We start from the raw sequence: 23,558 nt of genomic DNA, 5'->3' as shown, positions 1-23,558 counted from the left end.
GCAGGAAACAGCAATAGCATCAATGACTAGAAACCACAGACCAAGTATTGATAGTGCAAATGCAAAGGCGCCTTTCTGTCTTTGCTTCTTAGCATAGGCCATGAATTTGGGGGAAAAAAGCCTTGAACTAGGACTATATTCTACCAAAAATAAAAAAAAATAAAGCCATATAAATTCAGGAATTCTACACCTTTAAAACTGAATCCTTATTTGGCTTGAATATTCATCTCAGTATTGTTTATTATTAGTAAATCTAAGTTTTAGTCCTGTAGCACATAAATGATTAAATATGTTACCATACAGGCATAGGATAGAACTTTTTAGAAAAGATTTTATTTATTTTTACAGAGAGGAGAAAGGAGGGAGAAAGAGAGGGAGAGAAACATTGATTTATGAGAGAAACATTGATGTACAAGAGAAACATCAACCTCACACCCCCAACTGGGGACCTGGCCTGCAACCCAGGCATGTGCCCTGACTGGGAACTGAACAAGCAACCTCTTGGTTTGTGGGACAATGCCCAACCCACTGAGCCACACTATTCAGGGCTGAGAGAACATTTTAAATGGCGTTTTATAATTATATTCTACTGTCCATTGTTAAGTACTCTTTAATCAAGGTGTTGAATTACCTGGTGTTTGAAGAAAGTCTCTTGATCTTTCAACATTTGATACTGCTGTATGAGCCGCTCATCCTCCACATCTCTCTTCCTCCTCTCCTCACTGTAGTACAACGGGGAATTCCGTTGTGCCCGTTGCAAACACACATAACACATCTCCTACAATACCAAATTGTAGGACAGATTAAGTTTTACCTTTTGCTTTTCTGCCTTCACAAGTTCTCCAAAGGTTGGACATATCAAAAAAGCAGATGTTATAAAAGGATGCATTAATGATAACTAGCAAGATGAGATTTGCAGTGAGAGTCCCTCAAGTATGCACCAGCATTGACTGAATTTTCATTTGATCAGAAGTATCTATAACAACTAAAATTAGAAAGATATTTCCCACCGCCATTTCTGTTAACCAGTCGATTTTGACTAGTAGACAGATTTATCGCAGTCCAGTTTCAGGTCCTGAATACTGGAGCCGTAGCCTTATATTACAGAGATTCTCAGCACTCTCCCTGAGAAACGGTGGTCAGAGGAAGACTCTGAAGAAGTTTTGTTTGTTTGAAGACACTTTACCTGCCCTGCCCTTTTATGATCCTGGCAAGCAGTGGCTGGAGGGATTTGAGGTTTCATTTCATTGCCATTTTTCAGACACCTTGAAGGAGATAAGCTATAAAAACAATGCAACATTAATTAACATTTAATACAGTGTGACATCTAGAGCAATGATAATTTTAGAACAAGTGTAAATATAAAAGAAAAAATAAATACGTCAGTGGTTTTCTTCAAAGCATCCATAGGTGTAGAGATTAAGAATCTATGCTTTGTGTCAGATAAGCGTGGGTTTGACAAGATTTTTTGCTTACAGGCTGACTGATATTACACAAGCTGGGTAGTCTTGCAAAGACCCACAAATTCTGGAAAATGGGAATAAGACTTATTTGCTCTACAACAATTTATTGAGTGCTTACTATGTACATTGTGCTCAGCATGGGAGATGCAGGGAAGAACAAAACACACACACACCTCGTGGAATTAACTTTCTGATGGGGATGGACAGACAGCCAATTAACAAGAAAAATAAGTGAACTACACAGTATTTTTGATGGTGATAAGCGCCACGCAGTGCTGGAGGAATGGCATCCTAGGCTGAGTGAATGAGGGCAAAGTACTTGAAGTGGGGGCATGACTGTGTTCAGTGCAACTGGGGGGTGGGGGGTGGGGACCAGAGATCAGGCAGGATCCCGCAAGCCATAAAAATGCCTTTGGCTTTTGCCCCGGGTGAGAATGGGGAGCAACTGAGGGTAAAATGTCCAGTATTAGCAAAGCTGTAGGGGAGGCAGCCATCCCTCATTTTATTGCTTCTAATTTGGTACAATTTTATTGAGGAAAATTGGTAATGTTCAGCAAAGGCATAAAAAATGGTCTTGTCCCTTATCTCTGAAATTTCACTTTAAAGTTTTTATCCTATACAATATTCAGGTATGTGCACGGAATTATGTGTAATTATATTTATCACAACATCGTTTTAAAAAACTAAAACTCATCTAAATACCCAATAGGAGATTGGTTAAACAAAAGGTTTAACCAATGAGATGATGTTCTGGAACAGTTAAAACCATGAGGAGCTTAACCTCTTATTGTTAAGTGTAACAAAGGTTCAGGTGATCTCAGTCTTATTCAAAACAGGTGTTTATTTTATAAATAGAAATCTATGCATATATTGTATATGCATTAAAATGGAGAATATATACAGTAATATTAACAAAGATTCCTCTATTCAGTGAGATCATGGGTCATTTTTTATACCGCTCTCTTTTCTCACTGTTTTCGAACATGTTGTGATAAACATGCATCACTTTAGTAATCAGCACAAAAATCATTTTTGGTGAGTTCCCATAGAAAACCTTCACTAACAATCCCCAATGATTACTTTCCCCTCCTTGAGCCTCTTTCGTTGTCTCCATCATATACATTCTTTCTTTAGCATCAGTCCCCACAAGACGATAAATTTCATTAGAGTACATTTATGTCTTTTATATGTCCTATAGCTCTGTTTAGTCCATGTCTACCAACCGCCTAGCACACAGTGGTGCTCAGTGTTTGTTGGATTGAACTAAATCACAAAGTACTAGGCATTTAATTCTCAATTATATTTCATAACAGTGAGATCTAAAACAAGGATGCTGAGGGTCTGCACAAGACTTAGTAGTTCAGAGAGTACATAAATTGCACACATGATAGCTGATACATTGTGACATATTAATAAATTGAAAGTTGACAGCACAGTACAAGGTACATAAAGCACTCAATAAATACTTGAGCACAGTTGACTAATTTGAAGTCTTAAAAAGTATCCTACTCAGAGGGAGAAGGAGGATATAGAAATTGTTTGAGATCATAAGAAAAATACGCAGCTATCATAAGTTATAATATATTCATTTACTCAAAGAGCATTTAGTGAGTCCAGCCATGTATGGCAAAACTGCTGTCTAATTTTATCTAAATATGAACTTGGACATCATAATATCCAAGCCCTTAAAAAATAACGAGGGAAAATTTTCCAAATCCACAAGGCAAGTTAGGTATTCCCTCCTCTGTGCCATCTTGTTTCCACCTGTGTCATAACACTGGTGTTTGTTTTAGGTATTGTCTGTCTTTCCCACTGGATTATAAACTCTGATTGCGTCTATCATTCCCATCATCTAGTACATAGAATGTACTCAAGAATACTGGATAAAGGAATGAATAAACATTTACTTAAATTCTCTGACTCGAGAAGTGATTCAAAAATGTATTTAGTAAAGTGTAACAGAAAAAACACCAACGCATTACCTGTCAGGGTTCATACTCTTCGCCTGTCCCCCACTTTGCTCAAACTTGTTCGGCAAGTTGATGCTTCTCACTTTGCCAGGGGTGGCAACTTTTCTATCTGGAAGTTTCTTGGGTGATAAGTACTCTGTAGGATGATTATAAGTGAGTTTCCTTTCAACTTTAAATCGGTATTTTGTACTTAACACAGATTTTTTGACTCACAATTTTACCAGGGAAAATTTTCACCTAAGATATACTTTCTTATCTTTAACTTATGTTCTTTACCCTAGTGTGGTTTAAAAATGCAGAATGGGGCAAAAGTAGGCTTATAGTTGTGAATAACAAAACACAGAGTTTATTTTTTCATTATCATTAATCATTGTATTACTTTCCATAAGAACAACTGTAAACCTACTTTTGCCCCAACCTGTATGTGGTTTTGCCCTATCGTAATTACATGCAAAGCACAGACTGGGCACTTTAGGAAATACCAAGAGGCAAGTCTTCACCCTTAAAGATCTTTCAGTAGATATAGTTGGAGACAAAAAATAAGATATAAACAAAGGGCATGAGAACTCCCATTTGTGGAGGTCTCACTACATGCCAACGGTGCTAAGTACTTTATATGCATTGCATAAATAGCAACTCAGGGCAATAATGCATAATGTTTAAATTCCAAACAAGCAGCATAGTGTTTAAGGGTCTGACATATTCAGGGAAGACAGGAGCCACTTCAGAATCCAGTGATGAGATAAGTGCTCAGGGAGGAAAGGGGGGGTGAAAGGAGGAAAAGAGGTGAGCCCGGCTGCGACAGATTGTAAGGAAAGGAAGGGCACTCCAGGAAAAGGGAAAAAGTGAACAAAAGCATGAGGTCAGGGAAGGGGAAAGCACGTTAGAAGAACATGAATAGACAATTTTGCTCAAAGAAGGAGTCTATAGGGAACCTTGACAGATGAGGCTAAGGAAATGAAAGCATGTCACACCATAGGCTGGGTTACAAAACCACCGTCTGCAAGCCAGTGCTCATCCATTGATGAGTTTTATTTGGTCCAATTAGCCTTTTTGGCTCAAGGTCAATTAGTTGTCAACCTTTAAAGTCAATAGATTTTAGGATCTCTGTCTCTCTTAAAAAATCAGAAAAATTGATACCACTTGGCTCACATTTCCACAAATCAACAATCTGAGCAAAGAAGTCTTCAACCGGTAGCCTGGCAACCAGTTGCCAGGACCCTTTTGAAATGTCTTGGAAGTTCTCGTTTTTTTCACATGCTTCAAACAACACAACTATCACAATGGATGCAATGAAAACACAGGTATGAGAGTCCACCACCTTCTATTAAACCAGATATCAAAGATGTAAAATTACCACTCGTCATTTTTCATAAAAATGATTATTTAGCTAACATCTCTCCCTATCATGTTATGTCCAACTCATTTTACACATTTATGTTACCTGCCTGGACCCGGGAAGCATGTGAGTTTTGAGCTGTTGAGCATGCGGAGGCAGCAAAGAGATCACAGTCTAGGAGCCTGAGAGTCATAAAGTGGTTAAGGGAAGATACAGACTCTAGGAGTAGGAGATGTTTGAGAGAAGAATATATGATTATTCATGAATCTAACTTTATTTACTTTGAGCATAAGAGTTTAAGCAATATGGCTACTAGGCTCATTGAGAGGTGAAGAATGACAGATTACACCACTGGCGTACCTCTGACACCTTCTTTGTCTGTCCCGTCTTTTAACTTGCACTTCCTTGGTTTATTCTTTCCACCTTCTTCTACAAGGGTCTTCATAGGTAGTTTGTTCTCCATCTCTTTCAACTCAATCCTAGGAATGAACCAAGATACTTGTCCATCTGGGCCTGAATAGGTGACTGTGAACTCTCAGTTCTGACAAGTAACTCTGCTAGCTTGCTGAGTGGGCTGAAATAACCCCACTTCTCTCAAGGAGGTGAGTGTTTTGGTTTGCTGAATACACATCACCAACTCACTCATTCCCTTTGAGGCTAAGTCTGGGAGCTGACCAAAACCTTCCTCCTCCACACTGAGGGCGCAAAAGCAGTTTCTATATAAATTGCTTTGAAGGCCTGAATTTAAGTTTTTTATTTTAATTTCAGTTTGAATCTGCCTGCCCTTCCCAGTACTGTAACCAGATGCCCATAGGCATGGTACAGTTAAAGGTGGTTGTTGGATAGATTGAAGGCTAGGATTCATAGCCTGATAGGCAGCGTGTACCCAGAAATAACCATTACATCCATCCTTCCTCCTTCTCCCCACTTCTCCTTCCTTTCTCCAGGCAAAACTGAGGGGCTTGCAGAGGCCCAAGGAGGGAAGGGGTCTGTTTAGTCTCTGTGTGTAGTTGTAGATTTTCTTTGGTCTCCAGTATGGAGTGTTGGGCTAATGTTTGGGGGCGGGGGAGCTTCCAGTAAATTCAGGAGCCAAGCTTCAAATCAATAAAACACCTCCAACTGTTTTGAGTATTTCAGTCCTTGTGTCCACTTCTAGGATTTCTAATTTTCCTTGACTCACTGTAATTATTTCCCTTCCGGAATATAATCCAAAACACATGCAAGGGGACAACCAAATTTGCCTTCAAAAATATAATCATAAAATTATTTTGGATCCATTGATTTATTTTTAATGAGGAGGTGGACATGGTGCAACGGAGAGAAAACACTGGGGCAGTTAGGAGCCAGGGCTTGCTTTCCAGCTTGGCCATTCATTAGCTGTGTGGCCATTTCATCTGCAGGATGAGGGGACTGGACTAACTAGTCTCTAAGGCTCATTCAGGCCTTCACATGGATTTTGTTGCCGTATGTGTTGCTCCTGCCAGGAGGAAGCTGCTCCAACCCAGCAAACATAAGATGTCACAGACTCAAAACAAAATGAGAAAATTATATTCTGAGAAGCTGGCTGTTATTCTCTAAACTTCCTCCACCTGAAATGCACAACAGTTAATGGCACAGAAATTAAGAACATGATTAAGAACACACAATGAGTGGGTGTTGGCCGAAATGGAAATAAAACCCAAGTCTCCTGACTTGGGTTTTAGTCCAGCGTTCTCAATATTTTACCACGTTGCTACACTTGTTAAAAAAATTAAAATTATAATTAACTTTCACCCTTTATCAAATGGATCAAATTATAATACATATCTGAAAGGGATATAGTGAAGATTAAATACAATAATATTTAGAAAGTGCTTAATAGTTCCTAACCGCATAGATGAAGGGCTTCATCGATGATAACTAGTATGATTATTCATTATCATTACTGTAATCAGCCAGCAGCAGCCACCAGTAACACTCACCCCCACTGCACCCTTGAGGTAAGTCTATTTACTAAAAAGAGCATGAACTACAAAAGGCTGGGAAACAATGCCCAATGAAGTGAACAGAGCAGCAGGGATTGCCGGCACCTGGAGGAGACTGTGGATCAAAACACTGACCTTGGAAATGCAAGCACATTGTTAGTCTGCTCCTTGAAGTTCTCTGTGCTAGATAACACGGAGTCCATTGTGCCAGGCCTCTGAGGGACAGAGACAGAAAAGGATGACACCTGAGTTGTGGTCCAGGACACAGACAAATCAAAGCTACAGGGTATCTCAGAGCAAGGCCACTAGGATCATCTTTATTATTTTTATTTAGTGCTTAAAGTTTAGAGCTTAAAATCCAATGAGGCATGATCTGTTATCAAAATAGTCACCCTGGACAGTCACATAACAATTGCTGCTTTTCCTCAAACCATTTCCTCTTTGAAAGTTGCCTTCAGAGTTTGATACATCTTTAAGAGGATAGCCAACTTATTGAAACTATCAGGAAAATGAGCACAATGATAAATCCACTCTTGACCCAAAGAACTCCAAAACTGGGCTTTGGGTTTGAAAAGAAGGGCTTGGGTCCAGGTGGACTCATATTCAAATCCCCACACTGAGAGCAGCTAGGTTAGACCCAGCCACCTGGGGATAATAATAGGATCTAATTTACAGGATTTTTATGAGATACTTTATGGAAGTGGCCAGCACATAGTAAAAGCACTAAAAAAATAGCAGTTATTTTAATTATCATTACACTGTAAAATAATCACACTATTACATTATACTAAAATTGAATAATATGTAAAATTAGTCTTTTTAGACTAATGATATAACTCCCAAAAGGCTTTGAAGGGAATTCCTAGAACAAGGTTTTAAAACTGTTTTGCACAAAAGCAGCATCACTGAAATAAGCAGTCAGCTTCCCAGAGACGTACTCTGCAGGTCAGTATTTGGGTGAAACAACAGGACAGGATTGGAGGGGAAAGACCATCACTCCCACCACTTCACAGCAGTCTCCCAAAGCGTGTTTTAGAGATGTTACCAAGTGTTGGGTTAACCTCAAGTCCCATGATTAAATACATTCAGGCAGTTCAAGTAGTGTCTTTCCAATGAGACTCCTCACATCCCTCAACATGCCAGGCCATGAGAGTGATGTAGGCAGCCAGCTCCCCATCTGCTTTTGCCTCCAATGCCACTTTCAGAGAATGTCTCTCAGAACCAGTTCTTTTAGGAAATGCCCCTTTAAAATGCTGTCTCAAGAGTGCAGCAGGCCAATTAAAACATCATCCTCTCTTAAACACATCTCAAAGCTCAAAGTTCTGTAGAAGGTTAGAGAAGGGCCAGGGCTTTGGCCTTGCCTCTGATATTGCAGGTCTTGCCTTGCATTTTTATGGAAAAGAGAGGGTTATAGCTGTGTGTGTCCACTTCCCACACACAGGCTTGGCATCCCTCTTAACAACTCTGAATGAAGCCAAATTGTAGGGGAAACTCTACAGTCCCATTATGCACAACTCCAACTCCTCAATATGCTCCATGAGAGGGAGATTTTAAACCATATCTATAGCCTTTCCTTTTATAGATTTTTTGCATTTAAAAGTTGGGCTTTTGCTCTAGGGGGACACAGGATTACCTAATATTTGTGATAATCCAATTCATTCACACCAATAGTGTGCAGAAAGCACATTATTCAATTAGTCCTGTTGACTATGTCATTGACTCTTTAGACTCTATTTACAACTTAACATGAAGACCACACCAGCTACTAAATGGTTAACAATGATGGGTCAATTATAAAATTTTTTCTACAGCATGGGAAATTAAAAGCTAAAGATCCATCCCCATGACTTGAATCCAATTTTATTATAGACTTTCATTAAAACAAAATAATACAACCAGAAAAAAAGAGTGATTAAAAACTCTGGGCTTGAATTTCAGTTTCACTACTTATCAGCATGCTATCTTCAGGTTTCCCAAGAGACTTGTCTGAGCTCCCATTTTTCTTATTTGTAAAATCAGGATGGTGATAAATGCTAGTTTTATTTTCATTTGAGTTTTGAGACTCAAATGAAATAATATATGTGGAATAACTTTTTAAGCTATAAAGTACTATGAAATGTTCACAATTATAACAATGCCTATTACAATTTATATTTTTCAGTTGGTATTGACTCAAAACTTAGTTTAAAGTTCATTTTCCCTTCTAAACCTTTCATCAAAGAGTTATTATCATCTATATATAAGCACTTCTTTGCACTTGGGGTAACTGCCATTTAAAATGTCAACCTGAATTTTCCTTAATAAAGACACACTTACGAATGATTCAGAGCTATATTGGGGAGAGAGGTTAGGAAGGAAAACAGCAATTTACATTTGCTAGGGCTTTTGCCAAAGCCCCACTTCTATCCATTTTAAGAAGGAAGTCCTTCAAAAATCTCATCTTCACCCTGCCGTCTCTGATCACGAGGACCCCGATTCCTTTGAATATAAACTCCACATTTTTTTTGATGGAAATGGATCGTGATAGAAAAAGCAACGTCTCCTTCACACATCCTTCCACTGTATCCCTGTTAAATGAGCCCTCCAGGGATATCATGGCAAAATTAAGTGGAACAATTGGAATATCACCTAGAGGAGAAAAAGACAGTGGGGTGGGGGACAGAAGTGGGAATTACAACAAATCACATCCACTTACAAATCCTTATGTGATTCTCAATACTCAAAAATAGAATTGTCAATATGAAGCCTTTTGTTGTACTCAATGTAACTGACAACTGATTATTGATAGATATTAATCAGTACAGTTTTCCTAAAAATGTAATGTTTTTTGCTCAAAATAAGAACAATTCGTTTTCTAAACTACACTCAGTACATTTGAGTATGTTTGCGTATACTCAGTATGTTTCTCTTGGATACGTTGGCCAAAAAGTCCATTATATTTTTTCCATAAAATAAAAGACACATTTTCATTTTCACCAGTAACTTTACTGATTTGGATATTTTGAGTATGTTGGCTATCTCCCATATGGTTGAATGTTGATTGTTCTTAATTAATGTCTCGATTTCATTGCTATCAACTTCAACTGGTCTACCTCACCATGTAATATCGTCCAGTGAGAAATCTCCAGCATGAAACTCCACAAACCACTTTTGACACATTCAATCAGTCACAGCACCTTCTCCCATATACTACACAAATATCTTTTTTTTTTTTTTTTTGCATTTCAGTTGCATTTTTACCTTTCTGGAAATAATAAAACATAATATGCAAAAAATGTTGCATATTTCTTCCATCTTTAATACTGAAATGGCTGCACAAAAAAATCACCAATTTTGATAAGTTTTTTTTTAATGCATATTGATATGGCAGCTGTCAAAATACAATCTAACAAAATTGTTTTGAATGAAGTTAAATACAACTAAGCACTACCAGAGCCATCTTATAGAAAAAACAAAATGAACTTTTTGGCCAACCCAATAAGAAATGCTTCTCTTCACCAGAGGGTTTTCTGAATTTTTCAGCCCCCTTATATCTTAGGACATGCTACCACAACATTTGTCTCTCTCTTCCACTTATCATACGATTTTTAAATGATTATAAATATTTACAGACACTAAGTGTTTTGAAAAGATAATCATCTTCACTAGAAGTTACCTTTCAAGCAAAACTGGGTCATATCAGAGGATAACCTGCAGAAAGCTTTCCCTCTCTAATGAGTCCAAAAATGACATTGCAAAGGAATGTGAGTATACCTGGCTTGAAGCAAGCAAAGTTCTACTCAGGTAGAACAGTTATAGAGCTATGCAAGGTCCACAAGTCAGAAAAGGGGTTAAATAGCAAGATCGACATGATAAATCCAAACTCAGGCAGTAAACAAGGCCCACTGATAAAGGGACAAAATCACATTCTAAACAATCATTCAGCAAGCATTGATGTCCAACATGCTGGATAATGACGATCGGCAACTCTGTAAGACACACGTTTCCCTGTACTGGCCCCTGCACAACTCATGGTGATTCTATACCATCTCCTTTCCATTTCATTTTTAAAAATAAATTTCTTAAAAGAGAAAGCTATATTATCTGCCTCTAGATTCTCCCCTCCCATTTGCCCAAAGCCTATCTGCAATCTGCCTCCTGGCGTACTTATCTCAGGGTGGGGGCACTGTCCTCTGGTGAAGAACTCGCCACTGGATATGCTGCAAATCTCACTGTCATGCCCTCACTTCAACTCCTGTTAACCATGGCCTCTCTTCTCCAGTGTCCATAGTGCCTCTCTTGAGTCTCCTTTTTCTTTTCCATGGTTTCCTTTGCTGGCTTCCTTCCTCTTCTATTTCTTATAGTGGTTTGCTTATTTTACAGGATTTTCTCCTTTCCTTTCTCCTTTAATTCTCATGGGTAAACTTATCCAAATCTTGATCTCTAGTCTCCACCCACCTCCTGAGCTCTGGAATCATCTCTACCTAAATAACCCTATAGAAATCTCAAATTGCCCCAAAGCAAACTCATTATTATCTTTGCCACCAATACCTGCCTTTCCCCCTTATTCTCCAAGAAATCTGAGTCATCCTAAATACCTTCCTTTCCCTTGCTACCCAATACTTTGACTGGTAACCGAACCCCATCAGTTCTAATCTGAAATGTCTCGTGAGCAGATTCCTTCCTCTTCCCCCTGAGTGCCACTGCCTTCATCAGGCTTGCCCCATACTATACCAAACTCCTGTAATTTTAAGAGCTATCTTCCTAAACTAAAAACTGAACCAGTACAGATAAGCCCTGGCCCAAAAACTTTCAATGGCTCCTCAGTGCCTACAGAATGAATTCCAAAGCCTTTATCACACTGCTTAAGGCCCCTACCAACGATTTCTGTTTTACCTCCCTCCACTTGCCTGCACGATCATATGCCCGGGACATACAGACTATCATTGACAGCCCTCGCTCTGGCCTGAATAAGGACTTTGGAATTGTCTGTACTGTTCCTGAACTGTCTCCCCCAGCTTCTCTACCAGCAAAATCCTGTCATCCTTTAAAACCTCCTCACATGTCATCCTCTTAAACCTCCCCAAGCAGGGTTAGGCAATCCTAGCCTTTGATCCAATTCTGATCAAAGCTGCTCTTACAGCACTTAACCATTTGGGATCATTTGCTCATGTATCTATCTCCCATGCTAGATTCTGAGTCGTTACTGACAAAGCAGAGACTATGTCAGTAATGTTTGATTAGAAACCTAGTTAATTAATGAAAAATCATAACCCCAAAGCTAAATTGTAAATACAACAGTTTTTGTGAACCAATTCAGTCATACATAATTAATTCTAAAATTTCCTCCACCTTGTGCAAAAGATTATTATAGACCTCAACTACTTTTTTGGACTACATTACAAGATACAAGACAAAAATAAGCTCAACTTCTAAGGCACAAATATTTTTGCCAAAAAATAGGCTTCTTTTTATTTCATTTTGTAGATTTTTGGTGAATTAGGATATTTTTTCTGTCATAAAACTATAGGCAAACACAACTAAAAAGTCCATCAAACTCATTGTACTGAATATATGTATAATGAATTCTAGGTATAGTTTGTATTTTTTCTTTTTTAATATATTTTATTGATTATGCCATTACAGTTGTCCCATTCCCCCGCTTCATTCCCCTCCACCCTGTACACCCCCCTCATTCCCCACCTTTAGTTTATGTCCATGTCATAAGTTCTTTAGCTTCTACATTTCCCATACTATTCTTGCCCTCCCCCTGTCTATTTTCTACCTACCATCTATGCTACTTATTCTCTCTACCTTCTCCCCACCTCTCCTCCTCCCACTCCCCTGTTGCTAATTTTCCATATGATCTCCATTTCTGTGGCTCCACTCCTGATCTAGCTGTCCTCTTAGTTTACTTTTGTTTTAGGTATGGTTGTTATAACTGTGAGTTTGCTGTCCTTTCACTGTTCATATTTTTTATCTTCTTTTTCTTAGGTAAGTCCCTTTAACATTTCATATAATAAGGGCTTAGTGATGATGAACTCCTTGAACTTGACCTTATCTGAGAAGTGCTTTATCTGCCCTTCCATTCTAAATGAAAGCTTTGCTGCATAGAGCAATCTTGGATGTAGGTCTTTGGATTTCATGACTTGAAATACTTCTTTCCAACCCCTTCTTGCCCATTAGGTCTCTTTTGAGAAATGAGCTGACAGTCTGATGGGCAGTCCTTTGTAGGTGACTGCCCTCTTATTTTTTGCTGCTTCTAGGATTCTCTCCTTCATTTTAATCTTGGCTAATGTAATTATGATGTGCCTTGGTGTGTTTTTTCTTGGGTCCAACTTCTTTGGGACTCTCTGAGCTTTCTGGATTTCCTGGAAGTCTATTTCCTTTGCCAGATTGGGGAAGTTCTCCTTCATTATTTCTTCAAATAAGTTTTCCACTTGTTGCTCTTCCTCTTCCCCTTCTGGCACCCCTATAATTCAGATGTTGGAACATTTAAAAGATATCCTGGAGGTTCCTAAGCTTCTCCTCATTTTTTTGCATTCTTGTTTCTTCATTCTGTTCTGTTTGGTCATTTTTTTCTTCCTTCTGGTCCACTCCCTTGATTTGAGTCCCAGTTTCCTTTCCATCACTATTGGTTCCCTGTGCTTTTTGCTTCATTTCACTTAGTGTAGCCTTCATTTTTTTCATTTAATTTGTGACTAAAACCAACCAGTTCTGTAAGCATCCTGATCATCAGTGTTTTGAACTGTGCATCTGATAGGTTGACTATCTCTTTGTTGCTTAGAAGTATTGGCTCTGGGGCTTTGAGCTGTTCTGCTTGAGCCATAATGTTTTGGTCTGTTTGCGCCTATTATGTATGAGGGGTGGAGGCTTATGTGTTCACCAGGGCGGGTCAACCCAGTTGCTGAGTTGTGACACTGTATGTGGGGGCGGGGTCAGAGAGGGAGCAATGGCACTTGTTCCTCTCTTTCTGGAATTTCGGTCCCCTCTGCCACTTCCCACAAGCAAATTGGGCCCTTCTGGTGCTGGTTCCCAGGTGTGTGGGCTTTTGCGTGTTGTAGGACCCTATGGGTCTCTCCAATGAACTCTCCTGTGAGGCTGGGAGCCTCTCCCAGCACCTCAACCCATGAAAGTTTTCCCAATTGGTGCTTTTAGTTTTTATTTCCTGGTGCTGGAGCCCTGGGTTGTGCGGTCTATCTCACAGACCGTTTTTAAACCTGCCTGGTTTATCTGTGTGCAAATGTGTGTCTGCGGTCAGTCAGTCGCCTTGTGAGCCTTCCTGAGTCTGCTTATTTCGTCCCTGCCCCCAGTCTGCTAACCACCACCTTTTCCTGCCACGACCCCTCTCCACCCGCCGCCAACTCTGCCCCTTACTGGTCTGGATGAATGATTCAGACTTTGGTACAGTTCAATTTTCTGTCTGCTTTGGTTGTGTTTTTGTTTCTCAATCTTTGTTGTCCTTAAATTTGGTTGTGCAAGGAGGTACAGTATTTCCACCTATGCTTCCATCTTGGCCGGAAGTCCCTGTATTTTTTTCAATATATAATTTTTCTGGTAAAAAGTTACCCTAAAATTTTTCAGGCAACTTAACGTAAAGTTGAGTTTCAGTGTTTTCACCTGCTGACATTACGGGTAGACTATCTCTCTTCATCCAAAAATGAGTCTGATGCAGAAGGGGATGATAAGAATGATCAAAACAAACAAATCCAGAAATAAGGGAGGAAAGCTCCCTAAAGCTGTGGCACCAGGGCAGGTGTCACGGAGCCCACACACTGAGGCTAGAAGGTAAGTGTTCTGTTTCAGGCATCACGTCTATCTGTTTACCACTGTATCTCAGGCACCTGGATCCAGGCCTGACACGTAGGTGGTCCTCAGTAAGTGTTAGCAGAAAAGAGGAAGAAAGGAAGGAAGGAAGGGAGGGAGGGAGGGAGGGAGGGAGGGAGGAAGGAAGGAAGGAAGGGAGATTTTGGGGTGTGAGAAGTATACAAGTTGTTTATTAACTCTTTATGAAATCATTAACCTTCTAACTTTTACATTTTACTTATTTAGATTATACATATGATAGATACACAGTTAGTAATCTTTTTCACAACTGACACTGACTGTAATTCTCCCAACCAGAGATGCTAATTAACCTTCTCTACTTTATAACCATGTTTAATTCGTTAGGGTCTGAAATAGGAATAAAGTCTATACAAAACTGTGATATGGCTTTGACATAAATTTGCTTTGATGCTACATCGGGTCTCCTCAAGCCTACCTCTTAAGCTACGGAGGCTCACAATGGATTGCCAGAGACTGTGCATTCTGTTCCTGCCACAGCCCCTCCCTCTGCCAAAGGCACCAAGTGAAAAGTAAACCCCCAGGGACCCAGTTTTGCTCCCTATTCTCATTGCCAGGCCAATCACCCACTGGGAAAATCTTAAATATTAAATATATTTACCAGGAGTGTATATTTTGTTTTGTTTCAGTCCATGGAGCTGTACTAACTTCTCTGCCATGATAAATATGGGCCTCTGAAACAGAAGAAACTTGTTGTTTCCCACCTCAAGTTTTTGTCTCATGAAAGTGAAAGTTCCAAGTCCTGGAATCTGAACACCCTGAAAGGAAAAAATAGCAATTTACTGAAGGGGTAAAGAAAAAACAGTCCTTACTACTGTTATCCAGAAAAACATGAAGAGAATTAACCTTAGCCCTTATACATTCTATAACCCTACAATGCTTTATAGCCACAGCATCACTAGTTTAGTGTAAAATGAAACATATCAATCCATGATGCTTGTCTGACATCAGATCCCTCATCTCCACATCCTTCCAAGGCTGTAAGGACTAAGAAAATTTGTATGGATGCTATAACTGCCCTAAATCTATATCTAAAGCCTGAATTGTGGCACATTTTAAATTTTAATCATTTGCCATTGGAGGGAGAGAGTTTAAAGGGTCATGAGAATTGCTGCTTTCTCATTCCTTCTTTTAAACTTTATGTCCCTTACCTAATATCAGACAACCCAGGGCCAAGGCATATACTACACTGCAGTGATCTTGGCTGGTGGAAAGAAACACTTTGGCCTCTCAAACTGGGTCTCTGTCTCCTTGGAAATGTCACACACCCAGGTTTACAAACTCAGATGCCTTCAGGGACCAAGAAAGGATGCAAGCGAGTGGGTGAAGATATGCAGTCAGGCAGGGAAGGTGGCGGCTAGAGAGTGTACGACCCGTGGAGGGGGCGGGCCCATTGCCAGCTGCAGCCCAGTGTCACACACAGAAACAAAAAACTAGTACTGTGAACCCTGATTTTTTAGGAAAACAAACCCCAAAACTTTATATAAACTCTCCACATTTTAAGTGGTCATCACTAATTCAAATGATCAGACCAAACAAACTTAGTTTGAAGGAGGAATTCAGCCTAAGGGCTGTCACATAGAGACCTATGGGGAGGGTGTAACAGTTTCCCAACCTGCCAGCTCCCTCCAAACTCCCCAGATCTGTCAGGAGGAAATAGTCCACCCCTGAGAAAAGTTTCTCTCATTTTTGGCAAGTTGGGTTTGTCCCTGTCTTCTTATACATCAATTAAAATCTATTCCCTATGAGGAGACAAGACAAAAAGCATTATCATATCCTTCTAGAGGTAAACCAACACTATGCGATAGCAAATAAACGGAATTCACCTAGTTCCTCTCCACACACACAGGCTGATCAGCGACATACTTTGTATCACTAGAAGAGCAGAATTTACAAATATCCACAAGTCCCAAGTGTGATCAGCATAAAATCATAAGACACAGAGTTAAACTGGGTGGCTCTAAAGTCTGCTGTCCTGCTCCCAGCAAACTTATATGAGAACAAGGTGAAAATATTCTCTGGACTCCTACATTAAAATTAAAGTATAGCCTTGACTGGTGTGACTCAGTGGATTGAGTGCCAGCTTGCAAACCAAAGGGTAGCCAGTCCGATTCCCAGTCAGGGCACATGCCTGGGTTGTGAGCCAGGTCCCAAGTAGTGGACACACAAGAGGCAACTGCACATTGATGTTTCTCTCCCTTTCGTTTCTGTCTAAAAATAAATTAATAAAATCTTTAAAAACTTAAAGTATAAATCCTACCTTGTGTACAGACAGCTGTCTTTCCACAAATTCTGATACATGCTCCCAAATAGTAGAGACTTCTGTAATTCAAAACAAACCAAGAATAATTTACTTCAGTACCCATGTGTTAGTACCTTAGTGCTAATAAATAAAAATGTAGCTACTACAAAATCCCAATTAATTTAGAATTAACAGAAAACAAGGGCATTCTCCAAAAGTAATTTTCCAAGTAACTAATGCTTACTCCTTTAATTCCCAAAAATGTGGTTAAAAACATAGTAACTATAGACCTGGCCGGATACCTCAGCTGGTGGACCATCAGCCCATACACCAAAAGGCTGCAGTTCAGTTCCCAGTTGGGACACACACAGGTGACAACAGATCAATGGTTTTGCTCTCACATCAATGTCTCTCTCTCTCATTCTCAAATCAATAAAAACATATACTCTGGTAGGGATTAAATATATATATGTAATAATTACAATTAATTTTTGCAGAAAAGTTTTGTAGAATAAAGGGAACTCTGTCACAAATATCCCATTATGCTATAAAGTTAACCAAACATAATCTACCCTTTTCTTAATGACCCACTCAGCAAACAATTAAGTGTCTTCTCTGTACCATCTGATTGATGTGAACATCATTCTTACACTATTCTATAACACGGGAATAAAGCCAAGGGCCACTAAGTCATGACAGGCTGTTGTCTGTACATTAACTGTCTATATGCTTTTATTTTTAATTAGTCCTTGACTCAGCTCTCCAGTCTCACTTGTTGGTGTTAGATGACCAGCTGTCACTTTCTCTACTACCAGTGCTCTGCAGGCTCCCTACCCAGTCCTGATTCACTGTTTCTGGTCTGCTGTGTTCTTGATTTCAACAAATATACTATTATAATGGCTAAAAATAATACATTTTAATTTATATTATATCAATTATGCTGTTCCAGTCATCCCAATTTTCCCCCTAGTATTCTCCACTCCCTCAGGCAATCCCCACACCATTGTTCATGTCCATGGGTCATGGATACTCATGGATACTTCTTTGGCTACTCCATTTCCTATACTGTACTGTATGTACATCCTGTAACTACTTATTTGTACTTCTTAATCCCCTCTCCTCTTCACCCATTCCCCAAACCCACCTCCCCTCTGGCACCCATCAAAATGCTCCCCATATCCATGATTTACTCTCTCAAATTATTTTCTTAGTTTGTTTTATTTAATTATTGATAAGTATGTGTTTATTGCCATTTTATTGTTCTTGGTTTTGATCTTCTTTTTCTTAGACAATTCCCTTTAACATTTCTTATAATAATGGTTTGCTGATGATGAACTGCTTTAGTTTTTTCTTCTCTGGGAAGCTCTTTCTCTGCCCTTTGATTCTAAACAATAGCTTTGCTGGGTAGAGTAATCTTGGCTATAGGTCCCTGCTTTCCATGATTTTGAATATTCCTTGCCAATCCCTTTTAGCCTTTAAAGTTTCTTTTGAGAAATCGACTGGTAGTCTTATGGGAACTCCCCTGTAGGTAATTAACTGCTTTTCTCTTGCCACTTCTAAGAATCTCTCTTTATCTTTAACCTTTGGAATTTTAATTATGATGTATCTTGGAATGGGCCTCTTTGCATCCATATTGTTTGGGGCTCTCTGTGCTTCCGGGACTTGCATGTCTATTTCCTTCACCAAATTACAGATGGTTTTTTTTTTCATTATTGTTTCAAATAGATTTCCAATTTCTTGTTCTTTCTCTTCTCCTTCTGGCACCACTATGATGCAAATGTTGGATCACTTAAGTTGTCCCAGAGGCTGCTTACACTATGCTCATTTTTTTTTTTTTGGATTCTTTTTTCTCTTGTTCTGATTGGTTGTTTTTTGTTTTCTTACATTCCATTATCACTGATTTGATCTTTGACTTCATCCAGTCTACTGCTGATTCCCTGTAAATTGTTCTTTATTTTAATTAGTGTATCCTTCATTTCTGACTGGATCTCTTTTATGCTGTTGAAGTCCTAAGTTCCTTGAGCATCCTTATAACCAGTGTTCATCCTTATAACAGAATTCAAATTCTGTATCTGATAGATTGCTCATCTCCATTTTATTTAGTTCTTTTTCTGGAGTTTTCACCTATTCTTTCATTGGGGCCAGGTTTCTTTGTCTGCTCACTTTGGCAGTCTCCCTGTGTTTGTTTCTATGTATTAGGTAGAGCTGCTATGACTCCCTGTCTTTGTAACATGGTCTTATGTAGTAAGTGTCCTGTAGCACCCGGTGGCACATCCTCCCCATCACCCAAGCAGGGTCCTCGAGGTGCACCCTTTTGCTGGGCTGAATACACCCTTCTCTTGCAGTTGAGCCTTGATTGCTGTGGGCAAGCCAATGAAAGGGATTTATCCAGGCCAGTCAGTGGCAAGACCTGGCTATAACCCCTGACCACCAATCACCACCCTCCATGGAGAATCAGCTGTGTAGGGGCAGGGTGGCAGTGCTCTGATGTGGTCTGTAAATGTCAACTGGGTATGCAAACTCTGAGGTTTCCCAGGGACTGTAATTCAAGGTCAGCCACTACCTACGCGAGGCCACCCAGCATGAGCTACCAAGCAATTTGCAGATGGCTGCTGCTAGTACCGAGCCTGTGGCCACTTAGCCAGAGGTACAGGAGCTGGGGGCTCACTAAGGCTGGCTGTTGCTTGTTTGAGAGGATATAGGAAGATGTCTGAAATGATGATTTTTGAAAACAGATCTTTGGGAAGTGATCTCTAGGGGCTTTAGCTTTACACTGAATCAGCGCATAGACTTTGCACTCTCTGCTTTGAATGATCAGAAGGAGGTCTTCTAATTTATTTTCTTGTTCTGATCTGTGTTTACTGTGGTAGAAAAAGGAGTTGTTGCCAATAAGTAAAGTGTTGGTGTGTGATATAAAGGTATACCCTGAGTATAACTAATATTTAGAGTATAAAAAATTATGTCTGTGTCGACATCTCCATTCCAAGCCTAATCATGTGTATTAGAGATGCTCTTCAGTCAGGAATGCTTTGCAAATCAAAAGAGTGTGATTTCATTCTCAGATTAAAGATCTAGAACAGTGACATTTATCAGGTTACCACTGTAGGACATAGATGAAATTGGTAACAAAAGACCAATTATTTCCCCACTTTGAGAGTTGCTTGATTTATTGGTATAACTTTTTTTCTGGTGGTTTAAATTATTGTCTAAAGCAGGGAAATTGTAGTCTTTTAATTCCAGTACATCAGGCTTATGAATATTTTTATTAATGTGCCAAGGAAGGAACAAGTTAGGCAATGAGAAGTAACTTTCATGGGCATCTGGGAACCACTCGGGTGATGGAAACTCATTCACTCATCAAGAAATCGAGGACTGCATGGTACAGTGAGCTGAATGTCAAGACTCTGCCCTTCACTCCGAATCATGGATATACAGTTTACACAGTTCCTCTGTTCTTCCCATGCTATAATTTTCCCCACTCCCCGCCCCCACAGACAAAAGAATTCTACTGCTGGCTGCTAAGAACTAAGGTCTTTCACCCAGCCCCAAGTGTACTGTACACTGAATTAAAATCACGATGACCAAAAACCTCATTAACTTATTAATAATCCAAAATCTCAGTACCCAGATTTAAATGGAGACCTTGCAAAGTAAGATCAAAACTGTTAAGTCTTTCGCCTGGACTCCTGATAGGCAGTTCAAATTTCAGAAAAACAATCGACACCAAAAGGAGATGATTTGATTAGGGTTAGGAGAAACTATATAGTCTGCAACCAGACCCTAGTCAAAAGACTTGATGGAGCTTAATTGGAAATTTGAGAATAGTCTTTCTTCATGTGGATGACACATTCAAGTCCACTGTATTGTTTTACTCTGCAAAACTAATAAGCAATGTTATATGAAAGCAGAATTTATTATTCTAAGCTGAAATTTGCTATTTCTCACTGAAGAAAAAGGAAAACACGCAAACCATTCCCTGTAGGTAGTTTTCAGCACTGCAGTTCAAGTGGAGTGGAATAGATTTGGAAATTTTATACACTGTGAGTTCTAACTTTGATATTTCTGACATCCCAAAGGATCATGGAAGTTATCCCTAAATCCCAAAACAAAAATAATTTTAATCTACTCTAAAAAGCAAATTAAATAATATGCTGCTCTATTATTTTAAGGAAAATGGTGTTATGTTAATCAAACACTGAAATACCAAGAATCACTATTGTAAGGAAACAATGTCTATATTCATTTGTAAAGTTTGTGCCCTCAAAACTATATTTTAAACACAGTACCGAGTAGCAAGAATACTGTATCTCTTACGTAATCATTATAGAAAAGAACATATGCGAATAATATAATAATATGAACACACAGAATAGATATACGTGAAATAGATGTTAACATCACAAATGAAAATAAGTTTCCCAACTTTATGAAAGATCTTATAAAATTAAAATGCTGATATACAAACAGAACAAATTATTACTGAGCAATGTGAAAGATAAAATGTTCCCAGAGCACAATGCAGTGGCGAGGTCAGTGTGCTGCCTGTCTGATGACCTCTTTCGCGGTCTTCAGCACTTTCGCCCAGTGAGCACCTGTGAGGTGATGATGGGGCCTCCTACATACTAGAATTACGTAACATAAACTTTGGGAAAACACGCCGAAGCAGCAGAACTTCACACAAACATGTGTTAGCTTATGTGTTTTGCGGACATTGGGAGTTCACCCCCATCTCCTTAACCGTGGGTCATTGGAAAAAGTTAATAAGCAGTAATTTGATTTCTGCTTCTGTCATTCAACCAACAAAGCTCTTGCTGAAGTCATCAGTGGTCTTCTTGTCGATAAAATCGGCAACATGTTTTTCACCTCTGACCTTGCAGTCATCTCCAATACTGGTGACTAGTTACTAAGTGTGAATTTATATTAATTTCTGTACTTGGTGAATGCGTATCTTTCCCCAGTAGATTGTAAATTCCAAGCAAGGTCTTTGCTCACCATCAATTCTCAAGTGCCCAAGAAGCACATAGACATTCTAAAAATTACTTGAGCAAATATATTATATATAAACTTATAAATATGGCAAATATTTTTTCAAACCCTTAAAACCATTGTGTCTGATGCTTCTTTTAGAATTCTTTTAACAGGGAAAATAGGAGTGATGCAGAGGAAAGAGAAAGAAGATGCAGCTATTCATCTATTTGTCTCCCCGGAGCCTTTACCCGGCGACATCTCTAGGTTACGATGGATCGATAGGAGCAGCAGCTTCCATTTCTGGGGCACCTTTCTTCCCAAGGGCTCCTGTCTCTTGTGTCTCGGTGCTCGATTTCGGTGTCATGTTGGGGTGACTCTTCTAAGAACTATGCTTTTAACCAAGCCTGGTCAGTTTTCTGTGAAAAGCTGCTAGGTCTTCTTCTAGACACCCAGTTCTTTTTATGATCATTTCACTTTCTTAACATCACCCCAAGATATCAAGGCCAATGAAAGTAGCTGTGTTTTTGCCTGAACTCTGAGAAGGAGCCATTTGCGGGTGGTTGTGATAAGCTAACATTTATTGAGCACTTACTTTGTGCTAGTCCTAGAGCTAAGCCCTATGTATACCTTAGCTTTTTTAATCAAGACCCTCAGCTGGCCCCTGCCCTTCATTAAGGCAGTCAATAAAATGGGCTCTGGGCATCCAGCCTGAGCTTGATGCGATTACCAACTGGTTGACAAGGTGACATGGCCACCCAAGGGGATAGAGGAAGGCCTTCCACTTCCGCCCTCAAGCAGATAAAGGTTCAGCCCCAGGGCCCCCACCTCAAGTAGCTTACCTTCCTGGCTCAGCAAGGGCAGTGTGGGCAACACGTTCCTGCCCAGGTCCTGTAGGGAAGGGAGGATGGTGTCCAACATCTCCAGTCCTCAACTGGTCCTTGCTGGGTCTTCAGTGGGTCTATTTTCTTCCTTCTTTATAGGAGCTCATTCAAAAGTGATTCTTCCCACGCTCCAGTCCCCTCTCCTCGGAGATCTGGATGATCCTTAAATAAGAGAATCCTTAAAAATGACCAAATATTGAAAATTTTGTTTTTTAAACGTTTTCCTCGCTGTCCCTCCCCGCGCTCCGGCTCTCCCTAGCGGCTTGCACCACAGGAAACCGGAAAGCTGAAAGGCACCAGAAGCCGCGTGCGTCCACGCACCCGCACCACTGAGGCCCAATGAGAGAGTGAGCCCCAGCTGGGAGGAGACGCGGGGAGAATTGGCCAGCCGGAGGGAGTGGCGCGTTGCTAGGACGCAACAAAGGGGTCGCTCCGTTGCTAGGGCCTTGGTCCCGCCCCCTAAGTTGGGCCGCAGGTTTTCCCTGTGATTTCCTGAGCTCCAGAGATGGAGGTTGGTTGGGAACTTAAGTGTGTTTTTGTTTGTTTGTTTTCTCCCCCTCTTTCTCTGGGCAGCAAAAAGACTCGGTCACTTTTGTGATCACCTTATACAGATCTGGGAATGCCTTTTACCCCGAGCCATGGACATTTGAATCTCCCGGATCTGTTTGAGGATTTAAGTTTGAGACGGAATTTGTTTCTCAGGTTTGGTTTTTCCTGGGCTGTTCTCCTAGGAAATGGAGGGCTGGAGAACTAGGGAGGGGATTGACTTTTTAAACATTACATTCACTTTTTTCGCTCCCTATACACTTTATGAATCTCATCCTGCAGATGGGAATGAATTATCACAAAATGAACACACATGTTAACCTCACCCAGTCAAGACCTGGAATCTCTCAGTACCACAGGA

At 39.9% G+C, this 23,558-nt stretch overlaps 1 protein-coding gene across 1 annotated transcript in view; it reads right to left on the bottom strand.

Annotated features, from left to right (window-relative positions):
• Nucleotides 1-22,908, bottom strand: part of CCDC81 (coiled-coil domain containing 81) — a 36,117-nt gene extending 13,209 nt beyond the window's left edge. The window contains exons 1-9 of the mRNA XM_037142835.2: nt 22,610-22,908; nt 16,821-16,882; nt 15,162-15,318; nt 9,108-9,364; nt 6,872-6,951; nt 5,133-5,251; nt 3,446-3,569; nt 1,187-1,280; nt 632-778 (exon numbers count right to left, since the gene is read on the bottom strand). Coding sequence (XP_036998730.2) covers nt 632-778; nt 1,187-1,280; nt 3,446-3,569; nt 5,133-5,251; nt 6,872-6,951; nt 9,108-9,364; nt 15,162-15,318; nt 16,821-16,882; nt 22,610-22,688 — 1,119 coding nt within the window. The 5' untranslated portion in view covers nt 22,689-22,908. The remainder of the gene's footprint in view (nt 1-631; nt 779-1,186; nt 1,281-3,445; nt 3,570-5,132; nt 5,252-6,871; nt 6,952-9,107; nt 9,365-15,161; nt 15,319-16,820; nt 16,883-22,609) is intronic.
• Between the last annotated feature and the right edge of the window lie 650 nt (nt 22,909-23,558).

Source organism: Artibeus jamaicensis, unplaced genomic scaffold (genome assembly GCF_021234435.1).
Source record: "Artibeus jamaicensis isolate MK-2021 breed Jamaican fruit bat unplaced genomic scaffold, CSHL_Jam_final contig_64, whole genome shotgun sequence".
Lineage (NCBI taxonomy): Eukaryota > Metazoa > Chordata > Mammalia > Chiroptera > Phyllostomidae > Artibeus > Artibeus jamaicensis.
The sequence above is the reverse complement of the archived record's forward strand: the minus strand, read 5'-3'. Positions and strand labels throughout refer to the sequence as shown.